At 46.4% G+C, this 16576-nt stretch overlaps 1 protein-coding gene across 1 annotated transcript in view; it reads right to left on the bottom strand.

The window, feature by feature from the left end:
• Positions 1-2277: 2277 nt before the first annotated feature.
• The window catches only part of DCTN5 (dynactin subunit 5), a 28624-nt gene continuing 14325 nt past the window's right edge, over positions 2278-16576 (bottom strand). Inside the window, exons 5-6 of the mRNA XM_062180381.1 lie at positions 15496-15598; positions 2278-12134 (exon numbers count right to left, since the gene is read on the bottom strand). Coding sequence (XP_062036365.1) covers positions 12037-12134; positions 15496-15598 — 201 coding nt within the window. The 3' untranslated portion in view covers positions 2278-12036. The remainder of the gene's footprint in view (positions 12135-15495; positions 15599-16576) is intronic.

The raw sequence follows: 16576 nt of genomic DNA, 5'->3' as shown, positions 1-16576 counted from the left end.
CGTCCAGGAACCAGCAGCATCACCATCACCTGGGAGCTTCAGGCCTGCTCCAGCTCTCCCGGGTCAGAGTCTGCCCAGGTGATTCGTACACACACTGGAGCCCCCTACGTGACGCGGGAAAGCTGCCTGGCTCGCTTTCCCAAGTGCCTAAAATAGAGGACACGGGATTTTTCCATCAAAAGAGGGAGGCTGGCTGGCTGGCTGGGAGAACGCCTAGAAACGGGAAGGTCACAGCCACAGCTGCTCTGCAGGGCTGTTTGGTGTGGTTTTCCACTTTGAAAATGTGAGTTCATTCACAGCAAGGAGAGTTCAAGCTGGGGTTGGGGACACTTGCATTCCCTGTCAAAGTGCCTGGCTTCAAGTCCCACCTCTACTTCAATCCAGCTTCCTGCTAATGCACACCCTGGGAGGTCACAGGTAACTGCGCAACTACGAGTCCCTGGCTTCTGGCTTTGGCTTGGCCTAGCTCTGGCTGTTGTGGACATGCAGGGAGTGAACAGAGGAAAGAGAATCTCTCTCTCTCTCTCTGTCTGCCTTTCGAATTAGTCAAAATAAATACCCTTAGGAAAAAAAAATAAAGCTCGTGCAAAAATTCAGATTTGTGGCTTTTTCTGAAATAATCCGAGGTGCCAACCACTCTGGGCTGACCAACCCTCCCAGTCTGCCATGGCTCCCAGCCCCCTCCTGTGCCCATTCTGAAGGCCCTTGACTGGCAACCCCTGGGACAGCAGAACACGAAGGTGGAAGGTCTCTGAGTAGCGACAATCAGAGCACAAGCTCCGCCTGACCAGTCCCCCACTTAGGCTGGCGCAATGAAGACAGAACCCCATGCCAACTGGCAGTGCAGTGTGTGTGGCTGGTGCGGGTATTATCGAAATGGTTGCTGAGTAAAAGCAAGGATTTTTGCTTTTAATCATCATTTTTTTTAAATCCCCATCACGTGTACTCTAGCTTTTCACTAATATTTGGAAGACTCCACAGGACAATTTTCACATCCTAGCGGCACAGCTCAGTGCATTTTCACAAACTGCAAACATGCCCCATGTAAACAACACTCAGACTGAGAAGGAGAACCCCACCAACACCCAAGAAGCCCTCCTTGTGCCCTAACCACCCCTCAGTTACATGATTCACTAGGACAGTCGCAGGACGCAGCACACACTTGAACTCACAGCTGTGAGTTCAAGCAAAAGGCTAGGAATAAAAGCAAAGGAAAAAGATGCACGGGGCGAAGTCCAGAGGAAACCAAGTGTCAGTTTCCCAGTCATTTCCCAGCATAGTCACAAAAGACACCCTGACTTCTTCCAGCAATGAGTTGGAACTACCCAAGAGGGAAGCTCGCGAGACAGCACTGGGTGCTGGTCATGATGTTGGCCTCTGCCTAACACGTATCAGAACTCCAGACTCTCAGAAGCAGGTGTACGGCACGCAGGAACGGTGAGAACCTACCTGAAATCTAAGCTCCCAGACAGCAACCCAGGGTCAACCTTGCAAACAGACCTTCTAAAGGGGAGCCAGCCGCGGCCTGCTCCGTGAACTCTTATCACCTGTCTATTAACTTCTGCACCGTTCACCCTTGGGCTGAGGCTTCTTCACAGAAAAATTACCAGTAAGACTGCCTGTGAAGAGGCAAGACCGTCCTGCACTGTGGTTTCAGTTACGCCTGCTACGGGTCTGAAGTTTAGCCAGTTCAAGTCACTCCCATAACTGCAAAAGTCCATCTCAGAAAACCAGGTGGCCTCCGCCTTGGGTGTCCGTAAACCATGCTAACTGACCTGAGGCGTCAGTTCAGGCATGGCAGGACTCTGGCCAGTAGGCTGAAGCCCTTTCAGGGCTGGTACAGTGTCAGGGTAGTCAGGGTCACATAGACAAGTACAACCCCAGAGGCCCAGGTGGCACCCTGGATACAACGCATTTACAAAATTAGGGCAGGACATAAATCAGGCACAACAGGTTAACAAGGGGCCCCCACTATGGACTCCTACCATGTCTCCAGGCCCATAGGAAACGTTCCCAGAGTCCTTGGTTTCTGAGGAACTTCCTGAAGGCAGTGAGTTCCAGTTTTGTCTGTTCACGACACAAGTTTATCCTGCTCATCAGTGTGGATGGCAAGTGAAGGTGTTTGGTATACAAAGTGCTGGAGCCCTCCCCTCCCCCACTGTCCACCATCTGAACTCCAAGCATTCCAACAGGTGGAGAGGCAGCGCTGGGAACTTTCCCTTCAGGAAGAGGGGAAGGTTTTCAGGAATAGTTCTCAAGAACAAATATCAAGCCTCGTCAGGTGCCAGGTTTTTATTTCTCCAATGTTACAAAATTAGTCCTCTTCAACAATCCTAACTTTACATTCTTTCAATCATTTCTTAGGCCTTTTGTATGGAACAGTTGTATACAAGAGGTACAAAGACAGCTTTGCAGATACATGTCTGTACACAACGTAATAGAAAGAGTCAGGAACCTGTAAGGATGCTATGGGGTGTATCCCCCGAAATCCATTTGTTGAAGCCCTAATCATTGGTACTTCAGAACGCGACTGTGTTTGGAGATAGGCTTTCAGAGCGGAGATGAAGTTGACATGGGGTTGTTAGGGTGGGCACTAACCCAATAGGACTGGTGGCCTTACAGAAAGGGGAGATAAGACGCAGAGACACACACACAGAGGGACTCTGGGAGGACACAGCAGGAAGGCAGCCATCTGTGAGCCAGGGAGAGAGGCTTCAGGAAAAATCAAACCTGTTGTCACCTTGCTCTTGGACCTCCAGCCTCCAGAATAGTAAGAAAATAAATTCCTATTGTTTACGCCACTCAGTTTCTGGTATTTCATTACGGTAACCCTAGAAGACTAGTAGAGGAGAAAATTCTAAATTTTCAGAAATTTACAAATTAGTGTATATCACTGTCCTCTGTTTTTGTCCTATCTACCCAATGTACAGCCTGGAAAAGACCAAGCCCTTTCTGGGGACAGTAACATTTTATCAACCTACCTTATTTGGCTGTGTGTACTCGGAGAAAAATAAAGAGAAGCAGAGTTAGACTATCAGGGCACTGTCGTGAGCTGCAACTAATCCTGAAAGCTGAGCCTGAGCCAACACACAGCAGCACCGTGGAAGCAGGCAGAAAGGTGAAAGTCGGTGACGTGCCTTTCCCAGCTGGTGACTTTCGGCAAAATCTGACTTCAGGAATGCAATTAGCTCTGCAGCAGAGCCCAGGAGCTGATCAGCGGTTTGACTGTAGGCGTTCCTGTCAGAGAAGCCCCTCCCTGTGGGCACTTGTGTGCCAAGCACATGGTTCAGCCAGCATCCAGGATGTCTTCCGATTCAGGGCCCCATGGAGGGGGCCCTAAATCACCAATGGTCCCAGGGTCCACGTCCTGTTCATTGAACTGGCGCCCACTTTCAGCTCAGCAGAGCTCATCTGAGGCTCAAACAGCTGACAGCAGACACGGGTGAGTTTTAGCCTCGAGTGCAGGCCAGGCCATCAGGAGCGGTGAAGCAGGGGCTCCACACAGCCAGCTGCTTCCCTCTGGCAGCAGCAAAGGCCTGTCGCAGTGCCAGGCAGCTGTGGTCCACGTCCAGTGACAAGCAGGGCATCTTGTTTCAAGTCTTGTCAGTCCCAGAATCCAAACAGACCCACTCAAACATGCACATCAGACTAAAAAGTTGTCAGCCTCAGAGGTCAGACATATGATTTCAATAGGAGCGCAGTAGCAAATTAACTGCTTTTTCAAATTCCAAATGTGTATGTCTATCCAGATAGTGCCTCTTTTCACGTGGTCTCTGTCTTTCTAGCCTAGATGTTTAAATGGGCTCAAATCATAACAAAAATTATCAATTATGGGTACTTTGTTCCAGTACTCAAAGAATTTAAATTCTAACCTATCCATGGTGGCAAAAAGCAAGTACAACTTTTAAATTTGATTTAATACATTTATGGCTCATTTTGATTAGGACCACTGTTCTAGTCCTTAGACAATTATATTTTAAATCAATTTTACCATATATCCAGAGGCAATAAGCCACAAAATACAAAGTCATTTTTTTTTTACACAGTCCTTTTTTCTTGTTGCAAATTTACTCAAACCCCTAGCAAGGCCGCCATCATTTACTGGGCTCACATTTCATGCCTGCAATGTTGACTTTCTGCCAAGCTCTCTCCCGCAACAACTCCCTAAAGACGGCAAATCACAGGATTTTTAAAGCACTGGAATGGTGTGTTTAAAGGCCTGCTGAGCATCCACTGCATATATGTTTTATTCCATTTAGGAACATTTACCCAAAAATGAGGCACTGAAGAAAATGGCCCTAATTCCTCCATGCCCTTCACTAGCTGTGTCTGTTCATAGTCTCTCCTTATCCTCGTCAGCGCGAAGTGTCAGGGTCGGGGGCTGCAGTCAGGCACACTGGCACACTCTCTCTGCACGGCATCAGTAACAATAACACTAACAGTTCATCCTCAGGACCACTTGTGCGTGCCAGGCTCAGGGCTAACAGCTATGCGGATATGATCTCATTCATGTCAGCCTCACCATGGCCCAAGCACAGAAGGACTGCCATCCCCATTTTGTAGGTGGGGAAACAGGCACGTCTGGATTAGGTTTCTTGCCCAGGGTTATGTGGCCAGGAGGTGGTACAGCTGCAATTTCAACCCAACTCGGTTGCCTCCAAAGCATGACCACCTGGACACTGCCTCTCTGGGCCTTCATTGTTTGGCCAGGCCTTAAATCCCAGACTTTTTTATTCACCAGAAGATCATTCATTCCCTACCAAAAAGCAACAGGACCTATCAGTTAAACTCATGGACTAAAAAACCCTGGGTTCTAACGCCAACCTATGTGATGCTGGACAAGTTACTTTACCTCTCTGTGCCCTCAATTTTTACGTCTATCAAATGGGGATAAATACAGTGCCCATCTCCTAGGTAAGATTCTGTCTAGGCTGCCTGAGGTTCCTGTGAAGTTTCTATGAGGACAGCGTTTCCCACAGTATCAGGCACATGGTTAACATCAACTGTTGTTGTTATGATTACTGAAATAAAGAGCCTGCCTGTTCCCAGACAGCTGAGTCTCCAACAGGGCTTTCCAGTTCCTGGGCCTTCTCTAGGTCCTTATCCTCCCCACTCCAGGCCCTTGCTGCTCCTGTGGAAAATCAGAAAGCTGTGGTGTCTATGAGAGGTTGAGATGGATGCGGCTCAAAGGAAACGAGGCGGCAGAGTCAAGACAACCATGGGCTGGGGCTCAGGCCCAAGAATGAAAGGCAAACAGGACGTGGATTTCATTCCTATGTCTCTCTTCCTGGAGGAGTTTCATCGGCATGATCCATTTGCATGGTGCCCAGGGGATTGGGAGACACAGGCAAATCCATTTGCTGGGCTCAGGGAAGCAATGTGTCACGTACAGTTCCTCTTATGTCACGGTCACAGTCAGGGGACATAATGAAAGCAGGTTGGGCTGACCGGCCAGCGAAAACTGCAGAGGCAAAGAATGGCCTGGGCAGCAAGTTCAGAGCCAGGAACCAACTGCTTTGGAACCAAAGATACAGGAACTGTGTAAAACACGGACTTGGCAGCCAGAGAAGAGGTGGCTTTGATTCTAGCTCAGACATTTATTAGCTGTGTGGTGCTGGGCCCTCGTACTTGACCTGAGGGTCAGTTTCATCCTCTGTAAAATAGGTTGTAAAAGTCCCTACACTTTTTTTTTTTTTTTTGACAGGCAGAGTGGACAGTGAGAGAGAGACAGAGGGAAAGGTCTTCTTTTGCCGTTGGTTCACCCTCCAATGGCTGCCGCGGTAGGCGCGCTGCGGCCGGTGCACCGCGCTGATCCGAAGCTTGGAGCCAGGTGCTTATCCTGGTCTCCCATGGGGTGCAGGGCCCAAGCACTTGGGCCATCCTCCACTGCACTCCCAGGCCATAGCAGAGAGCTGGCCTGGAAGAGGGGCAACCGGGACAGGATCGGTGCCCCGACTGGGACTAGAACCCGGTGTGCCGGCGCCGCAAGGCGGAGGATTAGCCTAGTGAGCCGCGGCATCGGCCTAAAAATCCCTACACTTTCGACAGCGGCACCCCATAGATGCAAACCAAGAAAGAACAATTTCTTTTCTTCATGTTTTCTTTGTGGAGGACTGATTATAAGGGCAAAGATATGCTTAATTTTATTTTAAATTTTAAAAAATATATCAGAATGCATATAAGGGGTTTTGCTCAGAATACCGCTTCCTACAAGCAGTAATAAAACTACCAGTTACTGAGTACTTACTGTAACTGAGCCAGTGCTCATGCTCTGTGAGTATGAGTGTATTGTAATCCTCATAATAACCCTCCCCATCTCCCCTCTTCTATGGCTGGGAAGGCAGACTTTCCATGAAGTGAGACAACCTGCCCCAAGTCTCAAGGGCAGGAAGCGGCAGAGCTGGGCGTGTCCATACTCTTCACCAGTGTAGTGACTCAAAATGGCCTCCTCAGGCCTCCATCAGAGAACTCTGTTACGGAAGCTGCTAAGATCCCTATGGGCAAGACCAGCTCCATCGCATTCTCCACTCTACCCCCGCAAGCTAGGGCAGTCCATGGCTCCCAGCAGTGTCTCAGTAAGTATCTGTTAAATGAACAAATGGGTGATGATATATCTTTTCTCTATGTAACACATGGTCAGGGCCCCAGCCCCACCTTCCTACTTATAAGGGACAGCAAGCCCATGCTCTACAAAAAGCACAACCTCATTGCTGGGGGCTCCAGAGGTGTTTCAGAGACCATGAGCTCATGAGAACTGGCGGGGCATTTTGCTGAGACCAGTTCTAAAATAACCCGGTCTTTGGATTCAGGATCTCAACACTGTTAGTACCATTTCTGCCTTGAAGTTCCACAGAAGCTACCCCTAAGAGATCAGCCAGCTGGCTCTGACTACCCATAGCACCATGCAGCTTGGCCAGATGCCAATCTGTTTGGGAGAATGGCGGAGGCCCCCAGAATGTGGGGGGAACACTTCTGTGCACTAATTGGCCAGAACAGATAAAAAAAAAAATCCCTCGCTAGCCACCCTTCTTGATAGCTAAGAAACTTCCAAGGATGTGTTAACTAGGAGCAGTTTGTCTGGTTACTTCAAGTCTGCTGCTGCCCAGATGGGTCAGTGACTAAGACAGGAACTGTGGGCACAAGTCCTGAGTGAACTGGTTCATGCAGAAGTGACGAATTCAGAAGCTGCTACTTACCCCAACCAACCACAAGGGCTCATGCAGCCATGCAAAACAAAATCGGTCAACAGGAGGCTCACGAATCAATCATTCAACCTTACTCCGTGCACCAGGGATCCAATGAAGTGAGCATGAGCCTTAACTGGCTTGTGCGTGCACGTGTGCATGGGTGTATGTGTGTTTGTGTGTGTGTGGGTGCCGTATATCCAACCATCACCCCATTACGTACTTGCTGGATAACTCACACAGGCTCACACCTGGCTCTTCTGCAGCTCCCAGCCAGTGTGGCTTAGACAAGAACACAACTGGAACTCTACCTACACCCTGACAAAGGCTCCCTCCATAAGGTGCTATGGGGATCCTAAAGAAGCAGTTCCAGATAGAAGACCATCCTTCACATAGCTCTTTGTTGAACACCCCACGTTGGCTAAGCAACATGCTCCCTCTGCCCCCTAATCTAGGCTCACATGCCCCTTCAGGAGCACTCTCAGATCCCAAGATCAAGAGTAAAGAAAACACTGGGCAGGGGGCAAGGGTAGGCAGGAGGGAGAGAGAAGTGAAGACATCTGGGGAAGGAGAGAGGCCTAAACCATGCCCTTGATCATATTTCCTGTCTAAAGCCCATTCATCCCATCTCTGATAGTATCATCCCCCATCACCCCCATCAGGCACCAACTCTCAGCCCATGTGGGTATATGGCCAGGCCTAGCCAATCAGTGTACTCCACTTTCCTGGCCCCAATGACATCTTGAGGCTGGGTATCTCACTGGGATGGACAAATGAGAGTCACATCCAGGGGTTTTGTCAGTGAAGGAGAGTCTTTGCACTAATAACTGGAGCTATGAGATCACACCGTGCAGCTTGAGAGTAAGACCAACTCAGAGGGAAGAGAGACAAGTGCTGAAGAGAGACACATCCCTGACCACAACACAAAGTACACAAGTCAAGAAGTCCTGGGATCCAGCCTGAAGACCCATCTCAGGCTGGCCTTTCAAATATATGAGCTAATACTGCTCCCCCCCATACACACCCCACACACCCATCCTCAGCCTTGGAAAGATCTCAAGGTCTTTCCCATCTGTCCATTTTTCTTGTATTCTCAAGACAAAGAGACTTACTTCTCTGGAAAAATAAGAGCAATTCTCTGGTGACCGACTGTCCCTGGGGTGAGAGCCACCATGGAGACGGAGTCCAGCTAGCCTTTGCTAGGATACACACGACTGTTAATGTATTTTCAAACAACATCAGCACATAATTCTAGACTCATCCACTGTTTGTAGTAGCTATAGTTTTTGCCTTCCCACCACCTTGTTTCAGTATAGACCGCTCTTTCCCTACCTTGGGGAATGCAGGAAAGGTCATGACCCAGATTAGTTTAATAATAGGGCCAAACACCACTGGGCACAACAGGGCATGCAGTTCACAACAAACCACTGAGAACTTTCTCTTGGATTTCCCAATTAGAACTGGAAGGGAAAACAGTTTTCTTTCAAGGTCACCAAACCAGGACACATGTCTGTGGTGGTCAGCTCTCATGTCCCCACGTGCATGGAGAAAGCCCACTTGCCGGAGGAGAAAAGGAAGCCATCACAGGGGTCTGCTGGCATTTGCCTGCTGTCTGCCAAGGTCTATTCTCGTCTTTTTCTTTTCTATTATGAGAACTTTCTTCCTTAGAGCTTTGGTTGCCCAACTGGAGTCTAGATTTATAGTCTCCATTGTAGGTAAATGCAGCCACCTGTAGGAAGTCGGGTACCTAATGACATGGCGGAGTCCAGCCACTTACTTGCCTTGGACCAGCTGATCTCTGGCCTACCTGCCCCTCTGTGTACTGTTAGGAGAAAGAAATAAACTTCGGTCTTGTCTGAGCCAACTGCATTTTGGTGGTGCCTTTGTGACAGCAGCCCAGTCTGTACCGTTACTAATGTGAAGGTGAAAAAGATAAAAAGATACAAAAGTCAAAAGGCCCTGATGGGGCTTAGATTTTTAGAGTTCATTGTTCCACAATAACTTATTACTCATGGGGTTGTTTCTAAGTGCCAAGAACTGTCCGTAATATTTACCTACAGTTGTTTAATCTACTTGAACTTTCTGAGGTGCTACTGTTATTCCCACTGTACGGCTTAGGGTACCAGGGCACAGAGGGATTAAGTAACTTGTCCATGATTCACGTCCCATTGCTGCTCAAGCTAGTCCTTTCTGTGATTTGTTGTGGAAACCAATAAAGCCCTCTTTTTGCCTGAATTGGCTTAAGCTGGATTTCTGTCACTTCCAACAAATAGTTCCAACTGGATTTTTGTCAAATCTACCTTTCAAATTTCTCAACTGAATGTTGGCCACATGGTGCAAAATTTTAAGACGTCATTTAATGATGCAGTACAATTCTCCCAGGAAGCTAGCTCCCAATTCATCTGTCAGACCACAGCTGCAGCTCCTAGACAATGGAGCACACCGCCTGCCTCAAAAGCAAAATCTGTCATTTCTCAACTTCTTGTGCTGTGGAGGCTGGCCAGATGACACAGTTCAGGGCAATGACAAGGCTAACGTGGAGGGATTCCAGTAGAGTGCCTGGAAGTGTGGGCTCTGGAGCCAGAATGTCTGGATTCACTGTCACGTCAGCTTCAAGCAACTCACTTATCCTCTGTTCCTTGGGGCCAATAACTAGCTTCCACAGAGCTGAGAGAGGATTAAAGGAATTAAGACATATAAGGAGCAAAGAAGAATACCCGGCAAGCACTCTAAATGTTCTCAGCTGCTATTCTTTATCAGGCATGAGCGTTAACATGGAACAACTGGGATACATAAAGTAAAAGCATCAAGGTGTAGAACAACACAAAACTGTGCTCCCACTGTATGCATGAGAGGCTGAGATATACAACCCTACATACATAAGCTGCCATCTCTTGATGCCGGGAACAAACTACTGAGAAGCTGCCTCCAGGAAGTACAGGGTGGGACTGGGTGCTGGGAATATTTCATTTTTCTTCTTTACTAATTGGATTTTTCAAATCATATACTTGAATTACTTAGAATTTTTGAAATTAATTTGTTTTTAAAAAAGCTCAGAAAAAATGATCTTCTCTCTCTTACTTCCAATTGATAGACAAAATGGATCGTCAGATGCATATAGTGGAAAGCTTCCTTTTGGGGGCATTCAAATACAGGCTGACGGGAAGCTTCGCACATATCCTGGAAGAATTCTGAGGTGAACAAGAGGTTAGGCTAAAGACCAATAAATTCAGCCAATGCCAAGGATCTCCTTTTTTTGCAGACACAAAATAAGAAAGGACCTGGGGGATATGACCCCCAAATTGCAGCCAACACAGACTTCCCGTATCAGACGGGATGCATCGTGGATGTGCACCAAGGGCAAGGCCATCTCTTCTTTCCAGGGCACAGTGAAGAACCCAGGCTGTGCAGCCACACAGACATGGTGGGCTGCTTCTTTGCTGTATGGACTGGAACAGGTTATCTAATGCCATTGAGTTTTCTTCCCCTCTGTGACATGAGAATACCACCCACGTCATGTTGAGAAATAAGCAGGCTAGTGAAGGTAAAGCCCACAGTCCTGCACCAGGCACGCAGTCAAGTGCCTGATGGACAGCAGCAGCCGTCGTGGAGGTGCAGAGTAATCACCTTAAATGACCTGCTCCATGCATCCTTCTTTTAATGTACAAACATAAAAAAAAAAAAAGGCAACCCAGAAGGAGTACCAAATTCGACTAGTGGAGATGATTAGATATAGCTGTTTTCACAAACCCTACAACTGGAAATTCAGTCAAGAATGCTCCTGCTAGAGTCCAAGCCTCAAGGCTGAACTGTTCTGCACCCCATTCACTTACAGCAGATCAGAGCATTAAGCAAGGGCAACCTTCTCTGCCCTCTCACTTCTAAGTTTTCCTTCTAAACTGAAGGGCAGAGCAGAACCGGGAAAGGTTTTGCTATCACCCGGAAGTGATGGTAAGAATGGCACTGGCATTCACTCACTCCTCTTCACTTGTTTCTGTAAGATGACCTTAACTGCCACTCATGCACGTATGTGATGAGGCTTATACACAGGTATTTTGGATACCTGTATATACTGTGGGGTTTATAGCACATACAGGCAGACTGAAGGGTTCCGAGTCAGGAAGCGAATTCACCCAGGCTTCATCTTGGGCAAGAAAGGACCACCTGACTAATTCACCCACACAGGAGGCTCAAGTCTGGAACTTGGCAAATGCAAACACTACAGTGCTGAGCCCACCCTTTTAGTGGAAGCCAAAGGCCCTAGAAGAGAATGCTAACAAGTCTTTTATAACTATTTGGGCACACCTAAGGTCATTTTGGGAAGAGAAATGCTAACTATCCCCTCCCCCTTCAGGTTGCAATAGCCAACAGGAATCTGGTCTTTGAAGAGGCGCAATCTCCCCCCAGAGTTGTGAGCAATCATGGTAACCGGCCAAGCGTCAGCAGCAGGGCTGCTGAGAGGAAGTATGTGAGTGGTGTGGCCGTGAGAAGCACGCCAGTGACACAATCTCCACGCGGGGAGGGTGCTGCTGCCCTGACGGCCCACTGCAGGCAGGATCCTGCCATCCACAGGGCTGAGGGCTTGCAGCACGGGGAACAGGCAATTCTGTGTTCCAAAGATAAAGGTACGAAATGACTGTTGATTGATAAGGTCAAAGCACAGCATCTGACCACAACTCCTCCATATGTTCTGTTATTAAACTCTTAAGAGCTTAGAGCCTTGATGGATTGAAAAATCCTGAAGAATTAAAAAAAAAAAATGTCAAAGAGCTCTTTGTAGATGCCAACCAGCTGACTTTGTCCCCAAGTTCATTTTAGAGCCCAAGCGAACTCAAAACATGAGGCAGAGACACTAGACTTGTGTCAGGGGCAAAAACTTCTGGTAGTAGCTCTTGGTGACGTCAATCATCAGCTCCTGGGTGCACTCGGGGAGCTCCCCTGAGAAGAGTCCTAGGGAAAGAAAGACCCGGTCAACCAGGAGGAGACAGGGGCGCCTGCAGCTTGAATTTCTTCTGCCTGGCCCCCAAAGAGCCTTTTTTTTTTTTTTTAGCTGCGAGTATCTAAATACTAGGTTTTCCACCTTCAGTAGTAACATAACATTCTACCAATCATATCTTCTAAATGAGATGAATTTTCTGTGTGGAGTAAACAAATACCGTTCTCCAAATAAAGAGAAATATTCCTGGTAAAAGAAGTGAGTGCATTATTGCGTGCTGTGGAGATTAAGGCATCCCTGATTTCTTTGGAGTCGTTCCAGACAAAGGCTGTCTACTCCCAGGATGCTGCTACGGTCCTACTGAGCAGCAGAGGGAAGCAACCTGAGGTACCATACAGTTAAACTGACCCCAGTGTTCTATGCCAGACACAGCTAAATCATGGAAAGGAATACAACAAAAAAGTCCCACAGAAAGAAAGAAAACGGGGAAATCAGCCAAGAATTTCCAGAAGAGGCAATCTCCGACTGAGTAGAAGCGTACACTCGTGTAACTGTTCTGAAGGACACTCTAGAAACAGCCAGCGAGACTTTCAAGGTTCATATCTTGTGACCTGACAGTCCAACTTCTAATAATTTATCCCACAGAAAATCTCGTTCAATTGTACAATGTATGTACAAGAATGTCAGTGTGCTCTGTTTTCTGGTAGTGAAAAACCAGGTACAATTTCTAATGATCCATTATATCAGGGTACTGATTAGATCCAGCTTGGTACATTTACATGATGAAAAATCTGTAACCATTGAAAAGAGTAAGGTAGATCTCTACATACTAACAAGAAAAGATGCCTGAGATATATTATTAAACAAAGGCAAGTTTCAGAAGAGTATAGAGAATAAATATACAAATATACATACCCATACATACACACTCATATACATTTTTAAACATACATATATGCACTGTATATATTTGTGTGTATGTATACATACACACACACACAAAATATATACATATAACTGATAGAATAGGAAAACAGGCTTTAAAGAATACAAAATTTGGGGCCAGTGTGTGGCAAAATGGGTTAAGCTATTGCCTACAATGCCAACATCCCACATGGGCACTGGTTCAAGACCTGACTGCTCCACTTCTGATCCGGCTCCCTGCTAATGTACCTGGGAAAGCAGCAGAAGATAATCCAAGTGCTTGGGCCCCTGCACCCTCTCTTTCTCTCTCTCTCTCTAATTTTGCCTTTCAAATAAACAGCCTTAAAAAAAAAAAAAAAACCACAAAATTCAAAGATACCCTCTGCAAATTAGTAGCCTATGTTAGATTTGAAAACATGTTTGGTATGCACAGTATTTAAACATTTTTTAAAAATTAGTAGCGAACATATAAAAATGTAAAGATATCACAAAATGATTTCAATTTTCAGTGGCTCACAGACCATCAGAAGAGCCCATGACAGCAGGCCTAGGTTACACAGCTATTACTTCAGTCATTCACATTATTTGCCTGCCTCCTGTGGGCAGCTGGGTGCTCTGCTCCTGACCTACATCCTTTCTGGATGACTCCCTTTTCACTCTGTCCCATGACTCAGTTTCTTGCTGTGGAGCCCTCCCAATGTGCTAATTGTCCTGTAACCCTATGAAAATTGCTAATAGGAAAATTCAAATAGCTAGTATTTACCTGTGACATAACATAATAAAAACATGGGAAGTATCTTTTCAATGTGCAAAAAGCATAGGACTCTAAACAGGCCTGAGTTGTAGGTGAGACTTCCCCACTAATCAGCCTTGACACCTTGGGACACCCACCCTAAGTCTCACTTTCTCATTTATATAGTGACTGCTAAGGTCCAGGGCAGCCTGAATCCTCCATCAGGACCTCTAAATACAATACCCTTCTAGGTTAGAATTACCAAACACTGCTTCCCTATCTGCTGCTTTCAATGTTCAACAACCATAATAAATTGGTACTAAAAAACTTGAATAAATTAAAAGACTGAGATATTTCTCTGGGGTGGGCACTGCGTAACTCGGGACCTGGGATGCCCATATCCCACATTAAAGTGCCTGGTTTGAGTCCTGGCTACCCCTGTGCTTCTGATCCAGCTTCCTGCTAACGCACATGGGAGGCAACAGATAATGGCCCAAGTGCTTGGCCTCCCGCCACCCAAGTGGGAGAACTGGATGGAGTTCTGGCTATGACTTCAGCCTGGCCTAGTCCTAGCTGTAGTGAGCATTTTGGGAGTGAACCAGAGGACAGAAGATCTGTTTCTGTGAATTTTCCTTTTAAAGAAATAAACACATAATTTTTTTTAAGATATTTATCTGGCAAAATCCTTCTCACTGAAGATCGGATGCTTGTCCAACAGTCATCTCAAACAATTGCTGGGGCTGTTCTGGTCCAGCACTTGCTGAGAACAGCTAAATTTTTTCTCTTCGGATGCCAATATGGGGAGAATTACTAAACAAGTCTCTTCTTCCTCCTCTATAAAAGCAGAGATGCAAGGTGCAGCAGAATGGCCACCTGCCTCTCCAAGGATCTGAGTGATGACTTTGTACAACTTCGAAACTCGTATGTGATGAGATTATTTGAATTGGAAAGACACCTCCCCCAGTGGTTGGTATCATATACTGTCAAATCTCTCTTCACAACATTTCCCACCTGTGAACTTGAGCTATGCCCCTGCATATGCTACAGGATTTCAACTACAAAAAGTACAATGGAGAAGAAGAGACTGTCTTAGGGTAGGGGTGAGGGAATGCTGGGCTTTCTTCTTCCATTTTTCAATGTTTTCCAAGTGTTCTGCGATGACCATGGATTATTTTTGTTTCCTCGTATGCTTGTAGCCTAGAACTCTGAGCTCATGAGCTTTCTCTATAGACATTCAAACGTCCAATCAACCTGAGGGCAAGCCCACAGTAAAAATCTCTAGACTTTTAATTTTTCCACCCAGAGCTGGGACCAAGACAGAAATGCTTCTTTTCTCCTATTCTTGTGGCAGATTTACTCTACATTAACCGTTTCTGGAGGGATAGCCCCTTAAGGCTATTTGCTTTATCTTCCATCCCTACCTGAGTATCATACCCTACATTACTCTACTGTGAAGAAAGCATCAACTGTGCTATCTTACAACTTGGGGTTAGTTTCCTCTTTGTTTTTGACCTTTGATAGTTTCCATACTTTCTTGTAAACCCAATAATGTATTCTGTCTTGTTTTAGACACCATTCCTAGGTGTTTTTTAAAAGCAGAATTTTTAAATTAGTTATGTCAACGTACTGTCAGGGACAGTACATGTATTACTTTGGTAACAGAAACTAAATTGAGTTTCCAGGAGGTTAAAACAAAAATAATCAACACCCAAGGTTACCTGGACAGCCTGAGAAGACGGTGAATGGTGGGACCACAGTCTCAGGCGGTAACACCGTGTTGTCAAGAATTTTGCAGCAGTCTTTCAACACACACCGGCGCCCCTGAAATTAAAATCTTGTTAATAGGAAACAGATCAAGAAATGAGAGTAGAGGCCAGCACTGTGGCACAGCCTTCAGCGCTGGCATCCCATATAGACGCCAGTTCAATTCCTGGCTCAATTATCTACTTCTAGCTCTCTGCTAATGCGCATGGGATAGCAGTGAAAGATGGCTCAAGTTCTAGGGCCCTGCCCACATGGGAGACCCAGAAGAATCTCCTGTCTCCTGGCCCACCTCCAGCGGCTGCAGCCAACTGAGGAGTGAACCAGCAGATGGAAGACTTCTCTCTCTGTCTCTCCCTCTCTCTCTGTAACTCTGCCTTTCAAATAAAATAAATCTTAAAATAAACAAAACAAAACAAAGAAATGAGAGCAAAGCTTGACTAGTTTGCTGTGTGGAAGGCTATTTCACATCTTTTCCATTTTGAATATCATATGGTAGCCTGGTACAGTGACAAGAGACTCGGTTGCAATTTCCTGCTTCAGGTGGTACCTGATGAGGAGAGGGACAAAGATGTGTGTGTGTGCTGTGGGGGACCTTTGAGAGGAGGGTCCTATGTAAGAGGCAGAACAGTTATCTTAGGCATTACAGATCATGTGAACCTCAGTCTTCTAAGAGCCCTGTTTAATCTCTTTTATTTCACTTACTGGATATCTGTTCTTGTCATCTTTTCCAACATCTGTACCCCTTCCTTTTGCTCACTAAACTTGTATTTCCCTTGTGAATCATCCCTATGCCCAACTCAGTCCACATCTTCGCCCCTTAGCCTACACATCAAACCTATCCTAGCTACACAAGTGATTAAAGGGAGTCCAGAGCTAGCATATAACTCAATGTCTGACGCATCTCAACTCCAGAGCTTCTGCTGGAATTAATGGAAAAGAAATACTTTCCACTGGGGTTTTCAGAGGACAGTATAGAATTGGAACAGTCTGCAGTATTTCCATGAAGGAAGAACCTGTGTGAGAATGAAGCTCCCA

The sequence above is a fragment of the Lepus europaeus genome, chromosome 21 (genome assembly GCF_033115175.1).
Source record: "Lepus europaeus isolate LE1 chromosome 21, mLepTim1.pri, whole genome shotgun sequence".
Taxonomy (NCBI): Eukaryota; Metazoa; Chordata; class Mammalia; order Lagomorpha; family Leporidae; genus Lepus; species Lepus europaeus.
The sequence above is the reverse complement of the archived record's forward strand: the minus strand, read 5'-3'. Positions and strand labels throughout refer to the sequence as shown.